The following is a 23,187-nucleotide window of genomic DNA, read 5'->3' as shown; positions in this document are numbered from 1 at the left end:
TGATGTTTGCTTCCCTCTCTTCCTACTTTGCATTAGGATGCAATGTAATTGACATTTTAGAGCTGTTACACTTAATGGCTCCTGTCAACAAAAATATATTAAGAACCTTCTGAAATGCCATTCAAATGAGATTTCTATTTCCCTTCTCCACACTTCTGAATAATACATTTTTGATCACCTTTACTTGGTATAACTCTGTTAAACTTGTGCAGATCTTTCCTGTCATTTTGTGCCCCCATTCACTTTGTTAATCAGCTAGGGCACTTACAGATAGGTCTGCTTTGAAAGTGAGAAAATCAGGGACATAGGGACAGTGGTTACTAGAAAGAGCCTGTGATTTAGGAGAACTGGATTGTAGCCCTACCCTTGTCAAACTGATATTCTTTGGGCAAGTCTGCTTAGTCTCTCTGAGCCTCGGTTGCCTCAGCCATAAAATGGGGATAATCCCTGTCTTGCCCTCATTTTGGACTTAATGGGAGGCTCAGATGGTAATAGATATGAAAATGCTTTTGAACTGTTATGAAGTATATAACAACAACAATAGAGACATATAACTTGCCTTCAGGCCTCCAGACAGTAAGAGGCAGAGCTGGAATTAGCATCGTGTACTCACATCCAGCCTGGCACCATGTTCGAGAAGCCAGCACCACCTTTTGGTGGTTTTAGCATCTGAAAGGAGTAATTTTTCTTTCTCTTTTCTTCCTTGCCTTACCTGCTTAATTTAGTTTTAGGTAACAATTGTATTAAGATTTTAATGTTTAACTTGTTTATTTATGGCAATATGTTTTCCTTCTTTCTGTTTTTCAATCTGATTAGGAAATTTGTACATAGACTCCAGGCAAAATCTCCCTCCTTCAGTGATGCCGCCCCCTGGTTACCCTCACATCCCACAGGCACTCAGCACTCCAGGAACAACTATTGCAGGTAATTTGGGCTGTGTTGTGTTGCATTTGGTACTCAGAGGGTAATATGGAAAAGCTTTAGCTGTCTCAGCAGCGAACAAGGCCATTGAGGAGGGAGTAAACTCCTTGGTGAGGGAGGATGGGGTGTGGGGTGCACAGTTACTTGGCTTCAGTGCTGAGGAAGGGGATTCAAGTGCCATTTGCTCTTTAGGCCATTTGACCTGAAGTCTCTTCGATGCTATGATTCTAATTGTTGTCCTGCCTCTCTAATGAGGTCCAGGGCATAGAGCTTGTCCTGGGGTCTTAGAAATCTTTGAGGCTTTTTGACTTTGATGGGACTTGAGCAGGCTTCAAGAACTTGCTTTGATTAGCTCCTACGTATTCTGTTCCATTCATTCTGCTGAAGTCCCCCCCACCTCTAGTTTCTAAGGAAGCCTCTTACAGAAGAGGTAAGTTGCAGGAGTCACTGGTTCATAAGCTTTCCCCCCTAGGTTCCTGAATACAGGATAAGTTACATTTACCAGGGCAGCAAAGGCAGGCACGTGGTTAGAGGTGGAAGGGAGCTTAAGGACTATCTAGACGAGGAAATGGAGGCTCAGAAGTTGAGATAACTTGCTCAGAGCCCCCAGTTTGGCTAAGTTGCCAAACCAAGACTCAAGCCTTGATATCTCGATTTAGAGTTCGTTGTTTTTCTCGTGTACCACACTGCCCCCTCCACTTAGGCTGCTTGAGGAGCAGAATGGTGATGTGCAGATAGGAACTCAAAACCCCCAAAGAACTGTGTGCCAGGTAATAGTGAAGGAGGAGTTGGGGGCCAAGTGACCTGTTCTTTGGTGAACAGGAAAGAATAAGTGTTATCTGTCCTCAGCACTCACCAGGAACTTGAAAGTGGCAAGATAGGGTAGTTAAGACTCTGGCACTGGATTCGCAGGGTTTGCATTCTGGTGCTTTGCCACTTGATAGCTGCCTAACCTTACTATTTCCACTTCCTTCTCTGTTAAAGAGAGCTCACAACACTACCTAACTCCTAGGGTTGTTAAGAGAATTGAATGAAGATTATAGGCAAATCACTTAAATTAGTGCTTGGCACATAGTTAAGATATTTATAAGTTAAAAAATAAATATAGGCATTTCTGCTGTACTGTGATGTATTGAAAACCTTAGCATTTTGTAAAACGGTACATTAAAAATGGCAGGGCTTTGCTTATAAGAAAAATGAGATCAGCAGCAGACTACTTGAAACTTTGTAATCAGGTCAAGCAAGCCAAACAAAAACTGTAATCATCCAGTAAAAAAATCTGCATGAAAAGGATATGTTTAATTCCTGATAAAAGAATGAATTCTGCAAGTAAACAGAGATTATTACTTTTAAAAAAAAGTCTGGTTTGGAAAGGGGTTTGTCAAAGCCATAGTGACAAGGGCAGAACGCACCAAAATTGCAGAGCACCAGCTCTTGCACACGGCCACACAGATCTAAGAAGAGGAACGTGGAGAGCGGGCGCCCTGTCCTGCACTCAGGGCCTCCGGCACTCAGCCATGCTGATATCCTCTGTGTTTACCCGCTGTTACTTGGTGGCACAAAAGTTAACTTGCTGGTGGGAATTCATGATGACCCAGTGTGACCTCACTGGTACACTGACATCATTCTCCTTTTCCCATTCTCATGGGAGCCAATTCATGTTGCTGAAACACAGATTGATGCAGGACAGACTAAGAGAAAGGGTTGTGCCCACACTTGGGCACTCTAGCATTCTTTTTATGCCCTCCTTGCTACCTCCTGGTTTAATCCAACAGGTGTGGGTTTTGGAGCCAAGTGAATGGAGTTCAAATCACTTCCCTTTACTAGTTGGATGACCTTGGGTAACTTGCTCATTCTGTTAAACCCAGGCCTTGTTATTTATAAAATGAGGATCATAAGAGCCACCTTGGTGAAGGCTCTTACGTAGATTAGAGCGATAATGTGCACTGAGTGCCTGGCACATAGTAAGTACTCAATCAGTGTTCATTTATTTATTTCTTCTCTACCCAAGTCACTGTTGACATTGCCTCCTTCCTTCTAGGCCATCACGGAGCCATGAACCAGCAGCACATGATGCCTTCCCAAGCCTTCCAGATGCGGCGCTCTCTGCCTCCAGATGACATCCAGGATGACTTTGATTGGGATTCAATTGTGTAGAGCTTGTTTCTGCAAAGGCACCAGACCCCAGCATCACCTTTCTGTGCAGTGAAGGGAAAGGTTTCAGAGAATCCAGTCGAGAAAACAAAGTTGCTAATCACTTTACCGATGTTATCAAAATTTCTTTTGAAGACAATCAAAAAGATTTTAGCTGGATAAATTACTGCTTTTATCTGACCCAAACAAGTACTACATGTTTGTCTCCCTGCCAGCTGCCCTATGTAGCTCCTAACTGTTGTGTGATTTGAACGGCTTTTGCATATTTGTGTCAGTTCGATGTTGACCACAAGTGCCAGACTGATTTTTCAGACAGAGCCTATTTTGCTGCAAGCAGTTTATAGATACATATGTGTAAATATATGTACAAAAATTACTGAAAGGCTTCAGTTTTTCTAATTGGATTATTACGTCTTGGAAAGAAAGTTAACTGTGAGTTTTTATTCCTCGTTAGGCTATTTTCTGCAGGATGCTTTTAACTGATGAAGGCAACTGAAAGGAAATGGATTTTTTCAAAGCCCAGTTCCCCTCATTTAATCTGCTTTTCAGAAACATGGGCATTGAGTTCTACTCAGTAAGGACCCAGAGTTTGATGCTTTCCAAACAGTCCAGAGGGGCATGTTGTTCCTGAGCAGCATAAAGAACTGACCAAATTTGTTCTGATGCTTGGGGGGATTATAGAGTTTATGTTGTACCTTTTCCATGTCTGTTTCCCTAAATCTGCATTATAACAGTTCTAAAATTTCTTTGATCGATTAGCAGCTGGGCATATTGCTCAGCTCTTTAACAAAATCATTGCCTCCATATTCACTCTTGTATTTATTATTCAGAAGTGTTATTTTAATATTTATTGCTACCTTCTGTGAATGCTCAGCTCCTATTGGGTTCATTAAGGAGAAGTGCGGTGTCTGAAAGCACAGAATTGTTTTTCTTAAGAGTTTACAGACAAGACAATCAGAAAGATTGTGTCATTCTCTTTGTCGGCACATGTCTCTGTCTTAGCATTCCTGCTGATTGAGACTTACTAGCTAAATAGAATTTTTCTGGAATTTGAATCAGAGTTCATTTGGGCAGTAGAACAGCAGGGCACTGTTTATAAAGCAGGTTTCCTCACTCATTCTCGTTCCACTTAGGAAGCACTGAAAGGAGGGTAGAGCCACACATAGATTTTATTTGCCTCAGTCTTCAGTGCAGATGTCATTAAGTGGTTTGCTGTTTCTGTTGTCCTTTGTGTCTGTGTATGCATGACATTTGGTTACTTTCCTTGAAATTCAGCCTGCCTCTTTGAGGTTTTTATTAGTTGTTTTTTTTGTTTTGTTTTGTTTCATATCATATCATAGTTACTTTGCATGGATTGATTGTCTTAGTTTTATAATAAAAGTAACAGAAATTAGATTTTTTTTTTAATGAATAGATTTTTGATTGGTTCTTTAGACCATAAAAAGGTGGAATTTCTTTCAGTTATGATGGGGGAATGATCTGTTCCATCAAATCAAGGGGTAATCACTGCTCACTGGTTGCTTTTCAGCATCTCTAGTCTCTACAGCCATGCTTACTAAATCACTCCAGTTAGCCTTAGTGATTTTGTGGTTGAGTGTCCTCTGCTGGAACTAGACAGACATCTTTGTTTCTGTATGTGTGTGTGTGAGAGTGTTTGTCACTGTGTGTGGCTATTTTGTTTTAATGGAGTGTTGCCTTTAATGAATCACTGGGAGGCCAGCCACGGTAAAAGGCTGATGAGGTTGGGGAGAAAGGAAGGGCTTTTATGTTCTTGTTGTTTGGACCTTGCTTGGCATGAAAAATGAAGCTCGGTTCCAGCCCCTTGGCTCGGTGAAAATCGGAGGATTCTGGCAAGGCAGCCAACAGGCAGGCCCCTCTTATGTGGATCGGAGGCAAGATGAGATAGCAGCCTGCAGAGCAAACACTTGGAAAAATGGGGGTGATTTTCAATAGTCTGCTCAAGTCACTGTTTTCTAGATACCACAAAAGCTGTTTTGAAACTTTAAATTGCTTGGGTAGCAATGTGCACTTTAAACAATTTGGGTATTGGAATGCAGTCTTACATTGAATGATTTGAGTAGAAACCACTGATGAAGATTTTACAAATTGTGTGAAGCTGATTTCCCATTTGGCAATCATTTACTGATTTGCAGTGATCAATATTTTTATGAGAATTTAAACCTAACCACACATGTCCCTGGAGGCAGAGCCTCCACTTGGACCCATCCCACCCTTGTGACTCAGGTGGCCCGGGAGCCCAGGACAGGCCTTCGTGGGGGGCGCCAGACAGCCGGAGTTACCTGGTGAGGTGCAGCGCATCCCCTCTGGCGGCTGTTTCTGTTGCTAGTTGTCAGTGCAGAACAAGCTCTGTCTTGGGTTTAAATTGACCGAAGACTCTTGGGGAAAAGAATAATAAATGCATATAATCAGATGGGGGCACTCTGTCCAGGAGAATAATCCGACTGGCATTTGTGGCAGTTTTTGAAATGTAAACGTATTCATGTGTGTTCTTGTAAATACATGTCTCTCAGATGTCCTTTGAAGTGGGAGGGAATCAATCCGGGGATTATTTCAAATGGAATAGAGTATTTTGATATTGTTCATTCAGAGGGTGATGTGTACATATCTATATTGTATATATGTGATGAAAATGCATTGGCTTTTTGTGCAAACACAATCTGCTCTCTGTACTGCTGTTGGACAGTGTTTTAATGTTTCTACAGTTTTGCTATTGCACGATTTCATATTTTGCCTCTATGATGAACGGCACCCATTCTTTGTAACTGTTTAGTGCTGTAAAGAAATATCCCAAGTGTCATTAGGATTGTTGCTGCCAGACTGATATGCATGAATGGCACTTAAAATAAATATATTATGTTAACTCTATTTACAACACCAGTTGGCCTGTGTCATTTGCTACAGTTGAGGGAACAAGATTGGAGCCAGTCCTGATGCAGAAACTTGCAGTCAGTGCTTGTGGTCTTGGAGATTGTATGTCCCATTTGTTGCTGCCTTTAGGAATATCTCACTAGCTCTAAGAAGAACTTCCTTAGTTTCTCTGAGCCTTGTTTTCCTCATTTGCAGTGCTTCTAAAATGAGAATAATAATACCTGTCTCCTAGAGTTGTAGTGGGATTAAATAAATCAATGCATTTATACATTTAGAACAGTATCAGAACACAAAAAAGTACTCAGCGTGTGCCAGGTGCGATGCTAAGTAGATACTGTTATTCTCATGGTATGGGTACAATGGCTCCCCCAGATCCTTTGTTGGAAGTGACAGAGCTGAGTTTGAATCTGGGTCATTTGAATCCAATGTCGTGTTCTTTTACACCATCCTCCATTACTTCCAGGAAATTCTCCTACCTTCCCCCTATCTTTGGCCCCTGTTCTTGCCCCCGTGCGGCCTTCCCAGAGAGCTACTTCTAAAGGTGAAAGTGGAGCTTCTTAAAGTTTGCCGAACAGACACCAGCTCAAGCCTTTCCATGAGAAAGCCACAACCCCTGCCTTTAGCGAGTGCAGACTTCTCCGGGACAGGTGCGGACAGCAGCTGGGGGGAGCAGCCTTGGCACAGCAAAGTTCTGCTGGTGAGGAGGTGGGTCATGCTGAGGGCTGAGGCAATGGTTTAGGAAGGCCTCAGGCTGGCATGGGCTGTTTCATTTGAGTCTTAAAAGGGCCCTGGACAGACCGGAGAAGGTTTTTCCATTTATACTACTGGGCCAGGCACGAAAGCTAGACCAGCAGAGGGCTGGAGTTTGAAGCGGGAGTAGTTGTGGCTTGTCGGGGAAGAACCAAGCACAGTGATCCTAGGAGGTAAGTGATGGTGGCCCAGCTTGACTGACATGACAGGTGCAGAGGCTAAGCACTGGGCAGGGAGCAACGTGGATGGAAGTGGACTTGAAGTTGCAGTCTGCCTCCCTCAGGAAAGGTAGGGCTTCCTGCCCGGGGCCTCTTGCTACTTCTAACTTAACTGTACATCACTGCTAGGAAAAGCTACTTATTGCAACTTTACAGTTGGGGAAACTGAGGCTCAGAAAGGTTAACTTACCTGAGTTCTCCCAGCCAATGGATCTGGGATAATTCAGTCTGGGACTGATTCCAAAGCTCATTTCTTTTTGCCCCACTGCCTTCCGCAAGGGAATTTTCCCAAAGCCAGAGATAACACCTGCCCACCAGTGTATAGGTGTCCCTTGGAGAGGTAGAGGTAACATTAGAGGTACCTCTACCCCGTTAGAGGTAAATGTTGGTCATCAGCAGGGCCTCTGAAGGACTGTAGTTGGGGCATGGTTAAGTCTGGCCACTTTGTGCTGATTCAGGTGCAGCTGAATTTGGGCTAATCAAATGAAAAAAGTAAACAAGATCATTAAGATGCAGGTTTAACTCTTGAGCTTTTGACATGTTCCAGTGTGCAAAGGGCTGCTGTTTACAGATGTGCCCTTACCAGTTGGATAAAGCAGTCCTGCAAAAGCCACAGTAGCATCAGTTAGCATTCATATGAGGGTCCAGTGTAAACGCCCTAGGATCACAGAACTGTCTTAAAGGCTTCAAGCTAGAAGGGGCCTTTGAAGTCTAGTGATGACCTAGTGAGCAAGGGAAGTGACTTGCTCGAAGTCACAGATCTAGAGGATTTGGGGAAGGGCAGGAGTGGAGAACGTCATTTACTTGGCAGGCATTTAAAACTCCTACATAGATCTTATTTGATCTATGCAAGAACCTGATGCTGTAGTATGTTACTCCCCGTTTTACAGCAGAGGAGCAGGCACAGTGCAGCTACATCCTGAATGCCTTCCATCAAAGCTCTCCTAATTCAGCTCCGCCAAAAAGGGAGGATGGAAATACCGAAGATCCACCTGCGATGAACATGTGCCCCTCTGTGAGTGCGAGGTGGAAAATCTGAACCTGAGACCGTAAGTGGTAGCTGCGTCCATGTACCTGTCTGTGTGAGCATCTGTCTCGTCGCCGAGCGTGATTCTGGCGGGTTAAGATACACCTGTTCTGGGCAATATTGCTTTTGGATGCAAGCCAGCTACTTCAAAGACCTACTGTAACCAAGAGTAGAAAAACTGGCGTTATTGGCCTTACTGAGACATGGTCTCTTTATCCCCAACATGGTGCCTTCCTAAAGGATTTTCAAGAGTGGCTTTGAACTTCACCTCCCTGTGTCTCTCCCTCCATTTATGATGTGTGACTAGTCAACGTGTGCCAAGCACAGACCTGGGAGGTGGCTGCAGCAGAGCCAGAACTCAGCCCCGAGTCAGGGCTGTCTCCAACCTCCAAATCTCAAGCAGTGAGTGCCCCTAAGTAACGCTGACCCCAGAAGTACAGAATAGGACGGCTACTGTTTATTGTTATTACTTATCCCAAGCGCTTGATGTAGAGTGTATTTACTGTTCAAAACAGCTACTATTATTATCAACCTCATTTTTGCAAACGCAGAATCTGAGCTATAAAGAGATCAAGTCACTGGCCCAGTGTCATCCAGCTCGTAAGTTAGTAGATGTAATAATAGCAGCGACAGCCGGAGAGCTGCCATTTCAGACCTAGGCTGCCCAGCCCTGCTGTTCTGCCCTCTTCATCACAACGTGCCCTTGATTCCTGTTCCCAGGGCTAGCCCACCAAAACGTCAGGGCCTCCAAGCAGCGAGGCTGCAGTGAGCACCAGAGGCCACCAGAGGGCAGAGGGCTGCGGCTGTGTGCCTTTCCCACTGGGGCTGTGCTCCCTTTCTCCACAGCCCCCAGGGCTGGCTGCTCCCTGGGTAGGGAGCCCAGCCACCGGCCCTCGGATCTTCTCCCGATTCAGAGCTTGCCGGACGGAGCCAGGAGCCCGCCTAGTTCTCATCAGTAAACATACTGCTGGGGCCTACTCCAGAGCTGCCTCTGAGCCTGCTGCCCTGTCCCAGCCCTTCTGCTGTCTGCTGTCCCCCTAGTCTGACTGAAGGCAGGGTGGGAAAGCTCACCCCACCTTCACCCCCAAACCCTGACTGTCCTGAGTTTCTGCCTTTCTCGGACCGACTGATGCTGGGGGCTGGTGTTGTTCAGGCAGTTATGGAGAGAGGGCTGTGGCCCTCCCAGCCCTGCTTCAGCCTAAGCAGGTTCTGGTGTCCCCACACACTCACACTCTCCCGCGGCCGTCACAAACATTGTGATTACTGCCACCATTTGCCAGGCCCTCTGCCCAGTGCTTGACAGCCACTATCTGAGTTAACACTCCCAACTGCTTTGGAGGTCGGGGTCATCATCTCCCTTTTCCTGCTGGTCCCTGCTGTTGAGAGAGGTGAAGTCATTTGCCCAAGGTCACAGCCGGTGAGAGAGGCAGGCAAGAGATCAGGAAGCTAGCTCTGCCTCCCTCCAGTCTGCTCTTCCCACTGAGGCACGCTGCCTCTTCCACAGCACTGTCCAGGTGCCCTTGACTTCCCTCCCCGCAAAAGTCACCACACCCCACCCCACCCCACCCACCTCGGTGCAGGGTCTGAGCTGACGTCATCGCGGGTGAATGATGCCCTTCTCTCAACGCAGGCCCCAAAAGGTCAAAGAGGCAACATCCTCCATGTCCCAGAGGACGCTTCCCTGGAAGAGAGCTGGGTTCCCAGGCACTGTCAGGGTTGAGGACTGGGAGTCCCATACAAAAGAATTCTTCCCCTTTTGTCATCTTGGCCCTGGCCTTGGCCCCGTTGCCACTCCTCCCTCCTGATCGGAGCTGGATTCCAGATCTAGCTGTACCTGCTCCTGTCCCCAGGCAGCCCCCACCCTGCCCCACCCAAAGCTTCCCAGAAGCTGGTCCATCCTGAGCTGCTGGCCTGTGGCTGAGCATGTTCCCTGCAGGCCCCAAAGGCCAGAAAAATACAAGAGGCTACGGTAAGAACACAGACTCTGCAGTCAGAAGAAGCTGGAGCTCCATTTGGGCAAGACACTGTCCTCTCTGAGCCTCGGTTTCCTTATCTATTAAATGGAGATGAAACGCCTTATCTCAAAGCGTTGATGAGACAGTCCAGGAGAAGCCCGACGGAAGGAAGACGGAAGGCAGCCGGCCCGGCCCCGGCCCGGCCCCGGCCCCGGCCCATCTCAGTCCGGAGCACTGCCCTGCCCTGTCTGCTGCCGCCTTGTTTGTCTTCCATGCGCAGCCTGTCGCTGCGCCGTCCAGACCAGTCGACTCTCCTGCACGCCATCCTCGCCCTCCCGGAGCAGGGACGGGTGGCATGCATCCCTTGGCTGCTGGACTGGTGCAACACCCCAGGTGCCAGCGTAGTCTTTTGAAATCGCTGCTCTTCTCGTGATCTTCCCCTGCTCTGAACCCTCCCCGACTTGTCACCATCTCGAGGTGAAGGGCAAAATGCCTCAGCCCGGTATTTAGAGCTTCCCTCCCTGGCTGTTGCCCACAGCACCTCTTGACACATTCTCGGCTTCAGCCCTGTCCACTGCCCCCTTCCTCTCTGTGCTTCCTGCCCTTTGCCCCACGGCCCCCATCTCTGGGGCCTCAAATCTGCCCAGTGACCAAGGCCCAGTTCAAACGCCACCTGGTCGGGCAAGCATTCTCAGACCTGGCCCCAGGGGATCTTCTCTGGTGGCTCTCCGTCTGCTTCCTGCAGAGCCCTGGGGAGGCTGTGCTCCTGTGCTCATGTCCTGCCCTCCCTCAAGCCTGTGGCCTCCTGGGCATGTGGCGGGAGCTCCAGCTGTGTCCCTTTCCTTCCCGACAGTCTTCGGGGAGGTAGGGCGTCTCGGTGGCCAATGCCGAGAGCAGACTGGGGGCTGGGGGGTGAGGAGGCAGCTGCCAGTTAATGGGGCTCCGACACTGCCACCTCCTGGTCAGGCCACAGGGATGTGAGATGACAACCAGACACACCCTCTGTCCACTCCCCCCCCCTGCCCCCTGGAGCATCAGTGAAAGAGCCTGCCTACCCCAGGGCCTGGGGGAGAGGAGGGACCCCTCCAGCCCAGCCTGGACTTGGATCAAGCCAATAGGCTTCAGATGCCAACTCAGCAGGCATTTCCTGTGTAACACTGGGCACTCTCTTCCGACAGCCTCTGTTTCCTCTTCTGTAAAATGGGCATCATTGACCTACTTCCTGGAGTCTGACTCAGCAGCTGCTCCTTTCCTCTTCCCCTTCTTTAAAGATGGGAGCCTGGGGCCAGGAAGATAGTGCCGGAGGTATGGACTGAGTACATGTTGAATCCTTTCTTTGGAATTGGTGAGAATTGACTTCTTTTCTGGAACTTTTCAGCTTTATGACCGTAGCTGTGGCCAAGCCCATATGGCAACGAATCCGAAAAGTTGCGCCTTCCTCTAGGCCTAGGTAGCCACGTGCTCGTGTCTGCACTTTATCCTCTTTGCTGGCTGGGTGCCCTGAGCAGTGCACTACCAGTACAACTGTACATGGCCCCTGTGTATGCACCCTTGGGAAAGCCATGGTTTCTTAACCTCTCAGCCTTTTTTTTTTCCTTCTTCAAAGAGAGGAATGCCTTTTTCTTTTTCTTTTTTAAAGTTTTATTTAGTTTTGAGAGACAGAGCGTGAGCGGGGGAGAGGCAGAGACACAAAATCTGAAGCAGGCTCCAGCTGACAGCACAGAGCCCGATGCGGGGCTCGAACTCACAAACCGCGAGATCATGACCTGGGCCGGAGTCGGATGCTTAACCAACTGAGCCACCTGGGCAACCCAGCCTCTCTAGGTTTCTGGGCTTTAGTGTACTCATCTATAAAGTGGGGTCCTACAGTTATTTCTTCCAGGGCTCCTGGGTGGCTCGGTTGGCTTAGTGTCTGGCTCTTGATTTCAGCTCAGGTCATGGTTCCGGGGGCATGGGATCGAGCCCTGCCTCAGGCTCCACGCTGAAGCAGGGAGCCTGCCTGAGGTTCTTTCTCTCTCTCCTTCTGCCCCTCTCCCCACTCTCTCTCTCTCTCAAATAAAAATTTTTTTTTAAATATTATTTCTTACATATTCCCAGAAGTGTTAAGAAGTTCACATACACTGCAAGTCTTTCTCTTAGAGGAACCAGAACCTGTTACACCCTCCAGCACATGTTTACAACCAGACTGAGAGCCTGTGAAATGTGAGCCACGCCCTCTTCAAGGTCACACATATCAGAGACTCCCGCCTGGGCTCTGGTCCGGGCCTTTCCTGCTGGAGTCAGCGGCGGGGTGGGGGGGGGGGGGGGGGCCTCTGGCCCTGGCGGACCGGGCCTCGGCGGACCCAACTTTGACGTGCACGCTGGAACCAGGCTGAGTTAACCGCTGGGCAGAAGGGAGTACCACCAGGCATCCTCTCAGGCAGCTGCTGGTGGGGGTGAGGGGTGGCTGGCTTCCACACCTGTAGAGCACTTAGTCCATAGTGGGTGTCTGACAAATATCCATCCACGGCTATTGCAAAAACCACTACCTTCCCGATCCCCTAAGGGCTCAGCGGCCCCACTAGATGCCAGGCCTTGTGTGAGCACTGGGGTCACAACAAAGCACGACACAGGCTCTGCTTCCAGGAGCTCACCGGAGAGTGGGCAGGACAGACAGGTTGGCAGGTTTCACAGTGGGAAAGGGTAGGTAGGAGGTTGGTGGAGCCCAGAGGAGGTAGAGATGGTCTTAAGCCAGCCTTACTGGAGCTGGGCGTCAGGGAGGAAAGTTTCCCGGACAATCCGAAATTCGCAATGGGGTTCTTGTCTCCACTTTTTGGATGTAGAAACCGAGTCTGGGAAAGGCCACACAGCTGTTCACTGATGGGGCTGGGACTCTAGGCCAGGGCTGCCTAGCTTCAAAGTGGGAGCTTTGTCACCGACAGCAGGTCTGGGCCCTGCCTCCCAGTTCATTCTTTGGGGCGCTTTTGGGATTCTGGTTGAAGGGTGAGCAGGGGCTGATCATGAGGGGCCTTGAATGCCAGGCCAGGGAGTCTGGGCTTTCTTCTGAAGGTCTGGGGCAGCCACGGATGGGTTTTCGGGTAGGGCAGCAGGTAGAGGCAGAATGGCCTGGAAGACTACAGAGGAGCAGGAGTTTGCCAAAAGAGGTGGCCTCGGATGTGGAAACCACAACAACCCCAGCCTCCCCTGCTGCCCATAAGGAACGAAGAGGGGTGTTGGGTGTCCTGGGGACCAATGCCTCAGGACTCAGGTGTGGGCCTGGGGTTCCAGAAGGGCCCCAAGATCCAGCCCCCGGCAGGGAGGGGGCCCGAACTCACACCTGGGCCGGGGCTGGGCTGGGAGGGTACGGGAAGGGGAGCTGGTTCCCATTTCCCAGGGCAGACATCAGAGGTGGAGTTAGGTAGGGCAGGGCCCAAAGTCCTGAGGGCAGGGAGCTATTTCCTCTTTCCCACAGTGTGAACTGTGTTAACTACGTCACTCCTGCAGCCCCCACCCACTCCAGTCCCACCTGGCACCAGATAGGCCCTGGCTAGGGGGCTGTGGGACAAAGAGGCTCTAAGAACCAAAGCCCCCTCAGTCCCTCTGTTCCTCAGGAGGGGAAAGACAAAAAAAACCAAAGCAAGCCAGAAACGGGGCTCTCCCAGCACACAGCAGCCCCACCCAAGCCTCATCCTTAAACTATATTTCAGTTTCCTTGAGTCCCCCACTGACCCAACCCTGATCCCAAACCCAGTCCTAACCAGCATCCACATCATTGGCAATCCCGACATCAACCCAATCTCAGACGCACCCCAATTCTAAACCTCACCCTGAAGTCCCGCCCCACCCTCTGCTCCCTCTAACCTTGGCTCCCGACTTGAACTCCTACACTAACTGCTCATCCGCCTTGCCGCAGCTTAGCCCCGACCCCAGCCCAGAACCTCAGGCTGACCCTAAGCAGCTTTCCCCTTACCCCAGCTGTACCCCGGATCTGTACCTGGTGTTCACCTCCATCCCAATCACGGCAGACTCTACCCTTACGCAAACGTCTAGCCTCACCTTCAACCTGGACTCCATCCATAACCCTACCAGACCTTATCCCATCTCTGACCCTCCCCGGGGGTGCGCTCCCACCCAGCGCTCAGCTAGCAGAGGCCGCCACGTGGCTGGACTTGTGCAGACCTTGGGGTGCACACACATACACACGCCCCTCAGCATGCACAGACATGCACGCACTCCAACGTGCCCCTCCCTCGGCTGGACTCCTCCAGCTCCTTCTTCAATACCTACTCTCTCCACCGAACGGTTCCTGCCCCTCTCCCAGCTTTCCTGGCTTCTAGCCTGGTTTGTTTGTACCTTAGAACCACGGAGCTCCCAGGGCTTTCCTTCTTCTGTGTCCTGGAGGCCTGGCTCACAACAGAGTCCGATGAACACCCACTGGACCAGGGCAAGTCCTCGTGGTGATCAGAGTCTAGAGGGGCAGAGACATACACCCGAGTAATCCTGCCCAACATTCCCGGTAGAGGAACGTGCCTGCTTCTATGGGAGCTACAAGAGGCAGCTAGGGATGGAGTGGGGGTTCTTTGGTCCGGGTCTTAAAGTTTGAGGAGGAGTTCACCTAGTGACAAGGGTGGCAGATAAAATAGCATGCTTAAAGGCAGGGAAGCATGTTCAGGAAGGGTTGGGGAGGTGAGCCTGGTAAGAAAGGCCAGGGCAGAGCGGTTAGGCTGGTCTAGTTGGGGAAGAAAGGGGTTGAAGGAAAGGCACGCATGGTGGGGGTAGTCAGAAGGCAGAAACAGCAGGATGGAGAGGGCTGGGGGAGCAGCAGCCAGGGTATCTGGAGGGAGAGTGGAGGAGTTCATTCTAAGACCGTCTGAGACTGAAGGACAGACGGGAGAGCCAGGTCAGCACAGGCAGGCAGGTGGTCACCAGAGGGGTCAACCGGGGCCAGAAGCTGCTGTTGATATTGATCAAAATAATAATAATAGCTGAATGAGCTTTCACTGAGTGCTTCCTGTGTGCCAGGCACCGAGCTGAGCATTTGTATGACATCATTTAATCCCCACAGTGAGCCCACCAGGTGGGTGGTATTAGAATTATTGATCCACAAGGGATACTGAGGCTCAGAGAGGAGAAACAATTTGCCCAAGTTCATGCACATTAAAATCAGGCAGCAGGTAGGACTTGAACCCAGGCCTGTGGGACAGGAAGAGCTGAGGCCTCCCTCAAAGTCATAGTGGCCAAACCTAGGACCTGCCTTGGCCTGCGACTCATCTCTCATCATTTGAAGCCCCCTTGGAAGCCCCTCCTCCCTGCAGGCCGAACTCCTCACATTTCCCTGAATATTCCAGACCGTGTTCACCTCCTGGATGTTCTGCATATAGCGTCCTGTGCAAGAAGTGGCCTTCTAACCCTTGCCCCTTCTCTAAGAAAATTCTACCCCTTCTCCAGAACTCAGCCCCGGCACAACCTTCTTTGGGAAATCTTTCTGAACTGCTTGCCCCAGGCTGGGTGAGGGGGCACCACCCTGGCCTCTCCACCTCCCAACCCCCACTCCCTGACCACCCTGCATTACCACTGTCTAGGCCTCCCTCCTTAAGGGCTGGGCTCGGTCTGCAGCCCCACCCCAGCCAGGGCCGGCCTATAGCAGGTGTCAGTGAGTGCGTGTGGTTGGTGAATGAACACAGGACCCACCTGGCTAGGGGTTAAAGTAGGAAGGAGCTCAGGGTGGGGCGGGGCTTCTGCCGGGCTTCTGGGACTGATCTCTTATTTGCCAGGGCTGTCTCCAGCCTTATCTGGTTAGGCCTGAGTTGAAAGCAAGCTGGTGACATGCTGACATGGTTCCCGGGTTACTCAGTAACCTTGCCCTCTTTAAAAACCCCACTGTTTCCCCCTGGCATCCAGAACCGACCGCTTCTCCCTCCTGGGCACTGCTGCCATGAATACCTTCCTGCTCTCTGCACTGTGCCTCCTGGGGACCTGGGCAGTCCTGGCAGGGGGAGTCACCGTACAGGTAAATCCTCTGTCCCTACCCCAGCCCGGCTTGCTCTCTGCTCCCAGTTCCCAGGGCCCGTCCCCTGAGAAAGCACCCCCTCTTTCTGGAGTTGGAGCAAGGTCTCAGGTGTGGCCCTTTCTCAGGAACCTGTTTCTCAGTCCTGTCTCGTATGCCCTCCCCTTCAAACTTGGACAGAAGAGAAATCACCATTTGGGAAAGCGGGTTGATTAGCCAATTTACTGAGGGCTTGCCAGGGGCCAAGCTCCTCAAGGGGGGCCCCATGATCATCCTGGGAGAATGGGATTATTAGTCCCATTTTTCAGAGGAGGAAAATTGAGCCTCAGAGAGGTTCTGTAACTAGCCCTAGGCACACGGCTGGGAAGTGAAGGAACTAGATTCAGTTCTAGACCTTCCTCTCAGCCAGAGCATCGACCTGGGTCTTGGGGAACCATGCGGGCATCCCAGAGCAGGCTGTAGCCTGGCCTGACACTCTGAACTTTTCTCTCTCAGGATGGAGAGTTCTCTTTTTCTCTGGAGTCAGTGAAGAAGCTCAAAGACCTTCGGGAGCTCCAGGAGCCCAGCATTCGGAACCGTAGGAAGAGTGGTGGGCCCGTGGTTCCCATAGCCTGCAGCCACCAGAAGTTTCCCGGAGAACTCAAGCCTCTCTGCAAGGAGCCCAATGCCCAGGAGATCCTCCGGAGGTTGGGTGAGTAGCCACCTCCCTGGTGGGTGGGGCCTGGGAACTCCCTGATTGGTGGCACGGGAGGGGGATGTGCTCTGATTGGTGGGTCTGATGAGGCGGTCGTAAGTAGTCCTAAGTTGTAATTGGTGGAGCTTGCTCTAGGAAGATCCCCGCTCTGACTGATGATTCGTTGGTAGTTCTGCATCCCGCTCCTCCGGCCTTAGCAATTGCTCTTTCTGGGCGGCATCTCCATTCTGACTGGCTGGCTTGGGCGCTACCTGCTTGGGGGGGGGGGGGGGGGGGGAAAGACCAGCCGGTCGGAGAGGACAGGCCTGGGTTTCTCCTGGGGACTCCGGGGCAGATGTCCAAGCTCTGGCTCAAGGGAGGGCGGGGCCTTGGCTCTCTGGGCGCCCCATCTCTCCTGCGCAGAGGCCATCGCCGAGGACCCGGACTCGTGCGAGATCTGTGCCTTCGCTGCCTGTGCTGGATGCTAGGACGGTCGGCTCGCTGCCTCCTGCCCCGGCCGATGCTCCCACTGCCCGCAGCTCAGCCTACCCTGCCCCCAGGGGAGGCATGAAGAGGGCGTGGCCTGGGGCGACCTGCGCAAGCCCGGCCCCTGCCCCCCAAGATCCCCTCGGACCCTCAGCTAATAAACCAGATCCCAGAGTACTCCTGGTGTCGATACTTCATCTGCCAGCCGACTCATCACCCAGCTTTATGGGTGCCTACTCTGCCCTCAAGCTCAGAGTTTACTGTGTGAAGTGCAAGGACCCTCCCTCCCTACTGACCTGGGGCTGCCATCGCACACAGGCACTGAGGGGACCTCAATCTGCAGGCCACCAGCTGGGGGGGGGGGGTGGTGGAGCGGAACCTCTGCTTTACTTTCACCTCCTCCGGGCGGGTAGGGGGAGGGCACCAAAGTCTCTGAGCCCTGAGTGAGCTCAGGAGTCCCTGGTCTGCATGTCCAGCCCAGTTTGGGTGGCTGTGAGACTGGCCCCAAGCTCTGCAGTGTTCAGGGGACCCCCAGCGCTGGCCCCCCTGACCACCTCAGCGTTGCCTCCTGCCCTACCCCCTGGGACCACACCTCAAGCCACCTCCCCTCACCTGTGCTCTGCTCCTCTTCCCACACTCCTGGCCAGATAAACTCCTGCTCAGGTGCCAAGGTTGTGCTCCCTTGGCCCCTCCTCGGAAGCCTTTCTTTACCCTCCCAGGGGGGTCTTCATGCTCCCGCTTTGTCCTCTGTGCTCTGTGGGCACTTGGATCACCCATGCCCCTTGCGAGGCTCTGGCCACCCTGTGCCATAATGGCTTCTGTGCCAGGGGAGTCTCTCTGACCCCCAGAGTGGGTGAAACCCACCACGCCAATGATTGCATGAGGATATGACCTAGGGCAGGCAAAAGCCAGAGATACCCAGTTCCAGCCCCATACCACATACTGTGCGCTGCTAGGAGAAGTCACTTTCCCTCTCTGTGCCTCAATCTCCTTCCCTGTAAAACTGGGACTGTACTAGTATCTGCCACCCAGGCTGGGAGAAGTAAACCAAAACATGGGGAACCAGAGCCAAGCTGAGAATGGTTCAGACAGGGGTGAGGAGGCGAGGCACGGAGGGCTGCTTGTTAGCAAAGTTAGAGGGAATGGGCAAAGAGGAGGTGACCAGGGTATTTCTTGGGGAGTCAGGTAGAGAAGTGTCACGGGGTGATTGAGGCAGAAGTCCTTGGGCCGCAGGATTCAGAGGGCGAGGTGTCTTCAGGGCCAGGTCAGGGGAGGCTCTGCAAAGGGGAGGGGTGGCAGACATCTGCACGGGCGTTTGGGATAGGCACTGGGGTGGATGGACATTCAAAACCAATCTGGAGGGAGGGAGGCCGAGGGCGTTCCAGAAGGGGGAGTAGGTGCGGACCTAGAAGTGGGAAGGTCCAAGGCACTAGAATGGTTCAGTCTGGACAGGGTGGGTCCTGGGAGGCACCCAGGGCTGGGTTTGAACCTGACCGTGTCACTTACAAGCTGTGTACAAATAATGCACGCAAATGTGTATGTAATGCTACTTACCCTACGAACCAAGTCTGCCTGAGACTTGGTTTCCTCATCTGAAAATGGGGATGATGACAGCACCTCCCAGGGCTGCAGGGGATTTGATGTGATGCATGGTGGGGCAGAATCATGAAACGCTCCCACTCTGGAGCTGAGCTCTGGGTGTGAATCCTGACTCTGCCTGTTACCGGCTGTGTGACTTTGGCCAGTTACTTAGCCTCTTTTCTCCTCAGTCTCCTTATCTGTGAAATGGGGATCACAAGAATCCCTACTTGGTAGGGTTGAGGGAAGGTTAAATGTAGTCACATAGGAAAAACTCTGAGAGCTCTGCAGGGCCCGTAGTGGACACTTCTGCTGCTGCTATTATTACAGTTTCTGTGTAGATGGCTCAGCTTGAGCCTGGCACATAGTAGGTGGTCAGTCAGTGGCATTTCCCTTCACTGCCTCCTCTCCAGGTACCTTTGGGCTCAGTTTAGAATGGAGTGCTGGGGAGCCCCAGAAGGATAAGGGGCCCTGTCAGAGCAGGGCTGCGGGGTTCCCCTGGCATGTTGGGCACAGAGAGTCTGCAGGATGCAGGGCCAGGGAGGGAGGTCTGCCTGGCCTGGGGAAATGTGATAAGGGCTCATCTCGAGTGGTGGTAAGAGAAGAGAGGGCCCCGAGAGTCACAGGCGGCATTGCAAAGGCCCCAGCCAGCCTTGCCTGTGGGGTGAGGGAGAGGAAGGAACTAGAACTCTGGGGTTTGTGGCCTGGTCGAATGGGGGGCTGTGGGGCTCATGAGCAGAGCTGGGCGGTTGGGATGGGGAGCTGGTCTGGGGAAATTCGCCATGGCCTTGGCCCTGGGTGATCTGAGTTCAGAGATCACCACCCCTTTATGCCTGGCTCTCCTCTCTGGCTGCCTGGGACAGGGGCTGTGGAAGGGCCTTCCATCGTGTGGAAGGGCCCTTCTTCAGGGAATGCCCAGCACGGCTCCTGCCTTGAGTGAAGGAGTTGGCTGCAGCTGCGAGAGTGTTGCATCAGGTGTCATCAGCGTGGCCAAGTCACAGGGAGGCAGCAACAAGATGGTTCAGAGCATGGGCTCTGTCCCCCACTGCCTGGGAAGAAGTCTGCTTTGCCACGTTGCCGAGCCTGTGGTCTTGGACGAGCTGGTTCTCTGTCTGTACCTGGGTCTCTTTATTCATAAAGTGGAGTATTTATAATAGCACCTGCTTCATCAGACAGTTTTGAGGACCCAGTGAGTTAATAAGTGCAAAGCATTTAGAATAGGGCCTAGGGTATAGCGAATGCTCAGTAGATGTTGGCTATTATTGTTATTATTATTCCTCAGGGCCGCCAGGATGGAGTGAGGGAGGAAAGGTCTTCCTTCCATCTAGAGCTGGCCAGAGGGTCCTGGGGAGCCCAGGAAGGTAAGGATGAGGGCCAAGGCCCATCTTCTCAGGAGCCCCGGGGCGGAGGCAGAGCAGAAAACGGGCCTGGGGAGGGGGCACCACGTGGTTCTCCCTGCACCCACTACTCCTGCAGCCCCACCTCCTGGGGGACGCTCCCTGCCCTCCCTGCCCCCTGGTTGTTGCTCTGGCTCTGCCGCTGGGCCAGCCCTTGGGCTCGGCTTGTGGGGTCAGGTGGGAACAGGTGCTCCATGGTTTCTTAGGTCTGTGATTGTGCGAGACTCATTTCACTCCCCCGGCCCGCATCCTGGAGACTCCCTCCTCCTATATGAAATAGGGCTTGATGAACCAACTCCCCAGGCGCTGGAAACTGGGAAATTCCTGACCATATCATTAGATCAACCTTTTTCCTCAACCGCTCAGCTACCCGAGCGCCTCTGCCCATGGCCCCTGGGGATGAACAAATGGACTCCAGACTCCGTGTGTAGGTGGGGAATCTTTATTCAGCAGCAGGGCTGCCTCAGGGGCCGAACTCTCCTCCAACCAAGTGTCCAACTGCTTTGTGCCCGATCTAGGCGCTCGAGCCTCTGGCTGGTGGTGATGACCTCAGGGTCCCCCCCGGAACTCGGGTGGGGGTGCAGGCTGTGAAGGCAGCGGGCTGGGGACAAAGTGTCCGGGGTGGGCTCAGGGCGCCACATCTCCGAGGCAGCCGGTACAGGCGACATTCACACACAGCTCACAGTCGTCATTAGCCATGGTCCCTGGGCAAGGGAGAAAACCGGTCAGCCTACCCTGCCCGTGAACCACCTGTGGTCCAGGGAGCTGCTGGCCGGGCAGCCAGAGAAGGCTGCTTCGGAGGGGGCCTGAGGGCGAGGACCAGCATCTTTCTCACAGATCAGGAGCATGATGATGGAGAAGCAGAGAGTGACTCGGGTTCAAGTCCCGGCCCTCTCCTTCCTAGCGGGGCCTGAGCATGCCTCTTACACTCTCCGGGCTGGAGTTTCCCTGCTGACTCTGTGGACAGCATCAACTGACAGGGTGGCCGTGAAGAGAGAAGACCAGCAAAGGGACTGGCACGGGCCTGGCACTTAGTAGGTGCTCAATAAATGCTAGTAAGTCGCTATTGTCACTGGCCAGTTCTGCTTCTTCCCTCACATTTCAGCTTAGATGTCACCTCCTCTTGGAAGTCTTTCAGACTCCTTATGCCACCCCAGACATGAGCCATCTCTCCTCTGTGTCCCCTGTGCTTCCCCATCAGCCACCGTATTGCAGGCATGGCCTATGGGTCTGTTGTCCGGTGCCCTCTTCCCTCCCATCCGTGACGTCTGGTAGGACAATCGACGGTCCAGGTTGCCAGGGCCTGAGGGGGCAGGCCTTGACTCTCCCTGGCCCGGCCACTGGGTGCTTAATGGAAAGAACGGGCAGTGGAGGAGCTGGGGTGTGGGCAGGACAGCGAGCCAGAGGCAGGGAGCTCCGCAGGGGTGGGGGCACTCACTCAAAGCCTGGAAGACGCTGGCCGCTTCCCTGGATGCACAGATGGGCTGGAGGTCCTGTGGCAGGGCCGGGTGGTGACACACGGAGGGCACGAGGCTCTGGGCCTGGAGGCGGGGGTTGGGCAGCCACTGCTGCTCCAGGTTACTCAGCTTCTTCACTGATTCCAGCTGGACCTGGAAGCCTTGGTACTAGGGGGGCAGGGGAGAGGAGATGAGAGGGATCCGCAGAACCTTCCCTGTTCTCATGGGGGGTCCAGGCCATACTCAAAGGACAGCCTGGGAGGTGGGAGCAGGCACCTGCCACTTCACACCCCATCGTGCCTCAGGCCCCCAGGAACTGTAGATGAGGATCCCATGGGGCTGGGGAGCAGGTGGTTCAGGGCACGGGCTTTGGAGACCAGTGTAAACCCCCTCCCCCACCCCGGTTCAAATCCCACCTCTTCCCAATAGGCCGCCTGTGTCTTCTGCACTCTGAGCGTCATCTGGCAAATGGCCCCTCCCCAGCGCCTGCCACCAGTACAGTCCACGCTGGGTAACTGGGCGATCACCCCTGAACCGACATGGCAAAATGATGGCATCCCCAAGTTGGCCGGGTTCCAAGGCCAGGGACGCAGGGGTGGGGGGAAGGTGACTCTTCCCGTCCCTCCCAAGGAGGCTCCACCCAGAGTTGGGAATGTGACAGGGCCACAGACCTCCCCACTCTTGCTGGCCAGCGGCATCCCACCGCCTGGCAGGCGGACCCTGCTTCCACGACTCCCTCCAGCCTCACAGTTGTCCAGGAAGGAGCCCCTGTCCCCCTGCTGTCTTCTCTCTGAGCCTTTGCATATGCTGTGCCCTCTGCCCTGAGCTGTCCTTGTCCTCTGTGCCTAGCTACCTCCCGCTCATCTTGCAATATCAGCTCAGTTACCTGCCAGGGAAGCTCTTCGGGTGACTCTCCCCCCCTCCACCCATTAATGGGAGAATATAGGGAGCTGTGGGAGAGCCCCCTCCTTCTGGGCTCCCGATGGGCAGGGACTATGTCTTGTTCCACCTTCTGACCTCTGGCCAGGACCGGCCTTCTGATAGAGCAATGCTGAATAGCAGCGGTTTATTATTGCCATCACTGCTATCATCACTCCCTTCAGCATTCTCGCTGCCACCACCCACCAGCTGTCTTGGTCCCTGGGTCGTGCTTAGGTGTTGGGCTGAGCCCTGGGCCCACCAGCCCTTGCTCCCCTATATCCCATGACGTTTCTAACGTCCCCTCTCCATCCCAGCCCCTCACGGGGGGACCTTCAGGCAAAGGGCACACTGGCCGGAGGGACTCACCTGAATGTAGACTGACTGTGTGCCCTGCAGAAGCACCAGGAGGAACACAGCCATCCCGGACAGAAGTCCTGACGCCATCCTGCCGCGCATCTCACGCCGTCTGTATCCCGCTGCTGCTCCCACAGGCTCCCACCTGCTTCCCCAGCGAGCAGCTCTTTATAGGCCAGGCTCCAGTACCCTTGCCACTCATTAACTGGCCAGCTGGGGCGGGGTTGACAGCTGGTTGGCTGGCTGGGGGTGATGAGGGCAGAGAGGCCCAGAAAACTCAGGAACAAGATACTATGTGTCAGGCACCTGTGTGGGCGGCTCTGTGGGAGGGCCTTGGATACACCCCTCTCCTTAGCTCCACGAGACACCTATTTACATGGAATGATGGGGAGACCATTGTACAGACTGGGAAAGTGAGGCC

The 23,187-nt window shown here is 52.8% G+C and overlaps 3 protein-coding genes across 9 annotated transcripts in view; 2 read left to right on the top strand and 1 right to left on the bottom strand.

The window, feature by feature from the left end:
- Positions 1-5,961, top strand: part of FOXJ3 (forkhead box J3) — a 149,415-nt gene extending 143,454 nt beyond the window's left edge. For all 6 annotated transcript variants that reach the window (XM_086716642.1, XM_086716643.1, XM_086716647.1 and 3 more), the window contains 2 exons: positions 817-924; positions 2,963-5,961. In XM_086716642.1, the coding sequence (XP_086572768.1) occupies positions 817-924; positions 2,963-3,078 (224 nt within the window). In that variant the 3' untranslated portion in view covers positions 3,079-5,961. The remainder of the gene's footprint in view (positions 1-816; positions 925-2,962) is intronic.
- Positions 5,962-15,678: 9,717 nt separating this feature from the next.
- GUCA2A (guanylate cyclase activator 2A) lies at positions 15,679-21,098 on the top strand. Of its 2 annotated transcripts, XM_086715241.1 has the most exons (4): positions 15,679-15,903; positions 16,396-16,591; positions 19,920-19,998; positions 20,939-21,098. In XM_086715241.1, the coding sequence occupies exons 1-4, from the start codon at positions 15,829-15,831 to the stop codon at positions 20,946-20,948; spliced, it is 360 nt and encodes a 119-aa protein (XP_086571367.1). In that variant the 5' UTR covers positions 15,679-15,828; the 3' UTR covers positions 20,949-21,098. The 2 variants fall into 2 exon arrangements, with proteins under 2 accessions (XP_086571367.1, XP_086571368.1); XM_086715242.1 differs by lacking the exons at positions 19,920-19,998; positions 20,939-21,098 and adding an exon at positions 16,997-17,236 and having other exon boundaries at positions 15,688-15,903.
- Positions 20,480-22,886, bottom strand: GUCA2B (guanylate cyclase activator 2B). The gene is made up of 3 exons (XM_025926434.2): positions 22,779-22,886; positions 21,473-21,659; positions 20,480-20,738 (listed from the first exon to the last, which is right to left on the bottom strand). Exons 1-3 carry the CDS (start codon positions 22,866-22,868, stop codon positions 20,662-20,664), a joined length of 354 nt encoding a protein of 117 aa, XP_025782219.1. The 5' UTR covers positions 22,869-22,886; the 3' UTR covers positions 20,480-20,661.
- Between the last annotated feature and the right edge of the window lie 301 nt (positions 22,887-23,187).

The sequence above is a fragment of the Puma concolor genome, chromosome C1 (genome assembly GCF_028749965.1).
Source record: "Puma concolor isolate L17-30 chromosome C1, mPumCon1.1.hap2, whole genome shotgun sequence".
In the NCBI taxonomy this organism is placed as follows: Eukaryota; Metazoa; Chordata; class Mammalia; order Carnivora; family Felidae; genus Puma; species Puma concolor.
The sequence above is the reverse complement of the archived record's forward strand: the minus strand, read 5'-3'. Positions and strand labels throughout refer to the sequence as shown.

Excerpts from the sequence above, each read along its gene's own strand:
- GUCA2B (XM_025926434.2), bottom strand. The coding sequence starts at position 22,868 with ATGCGCGGCAGGATGGCGTCAGGACTTCTGTCCGGGATGGCTGTGTTC. Across the intron at positions 21,660-22,778 it reads CACAGTCAGTCTACATTCAG|TACCAAGGCTTCCAGGTCCA; the intron begins GTGAGTCCCTCC and ends CTGCCCCCCTAG. Across the intron at positions 20,739-21,472 it reads CAGCGTCTTCCAGGCTTTGA|GGACCATGGCTAATGACGAC; the intron begins GTGAGTGCCCCC and ends TCCCTTGCCCAG.
- GUCA2A (XM_086715241.1), top strand. The coding sequence starts at position 15,829 with ATGAATACCTTCCTGCTCTCTGCACTGTGCCTCCTGGGGACCTGGGCA. Across the intron at positions 15,904-16,395 it reads CAGGGGGAGTCACCGTACAG|GATGGAGAGTTCTCTTTTTC; the intron begins GTAAATCCTCTG and ends TTTCTCTCTCAG. Across the intron at positions 16,592-19,919 it reads GGAGATCCTCCGGAGGTTGG|GGCCGCCAGGATGGAGTGAG; the intron begins GTGAGTAGCCAC and ends ATTATTCCTCAG.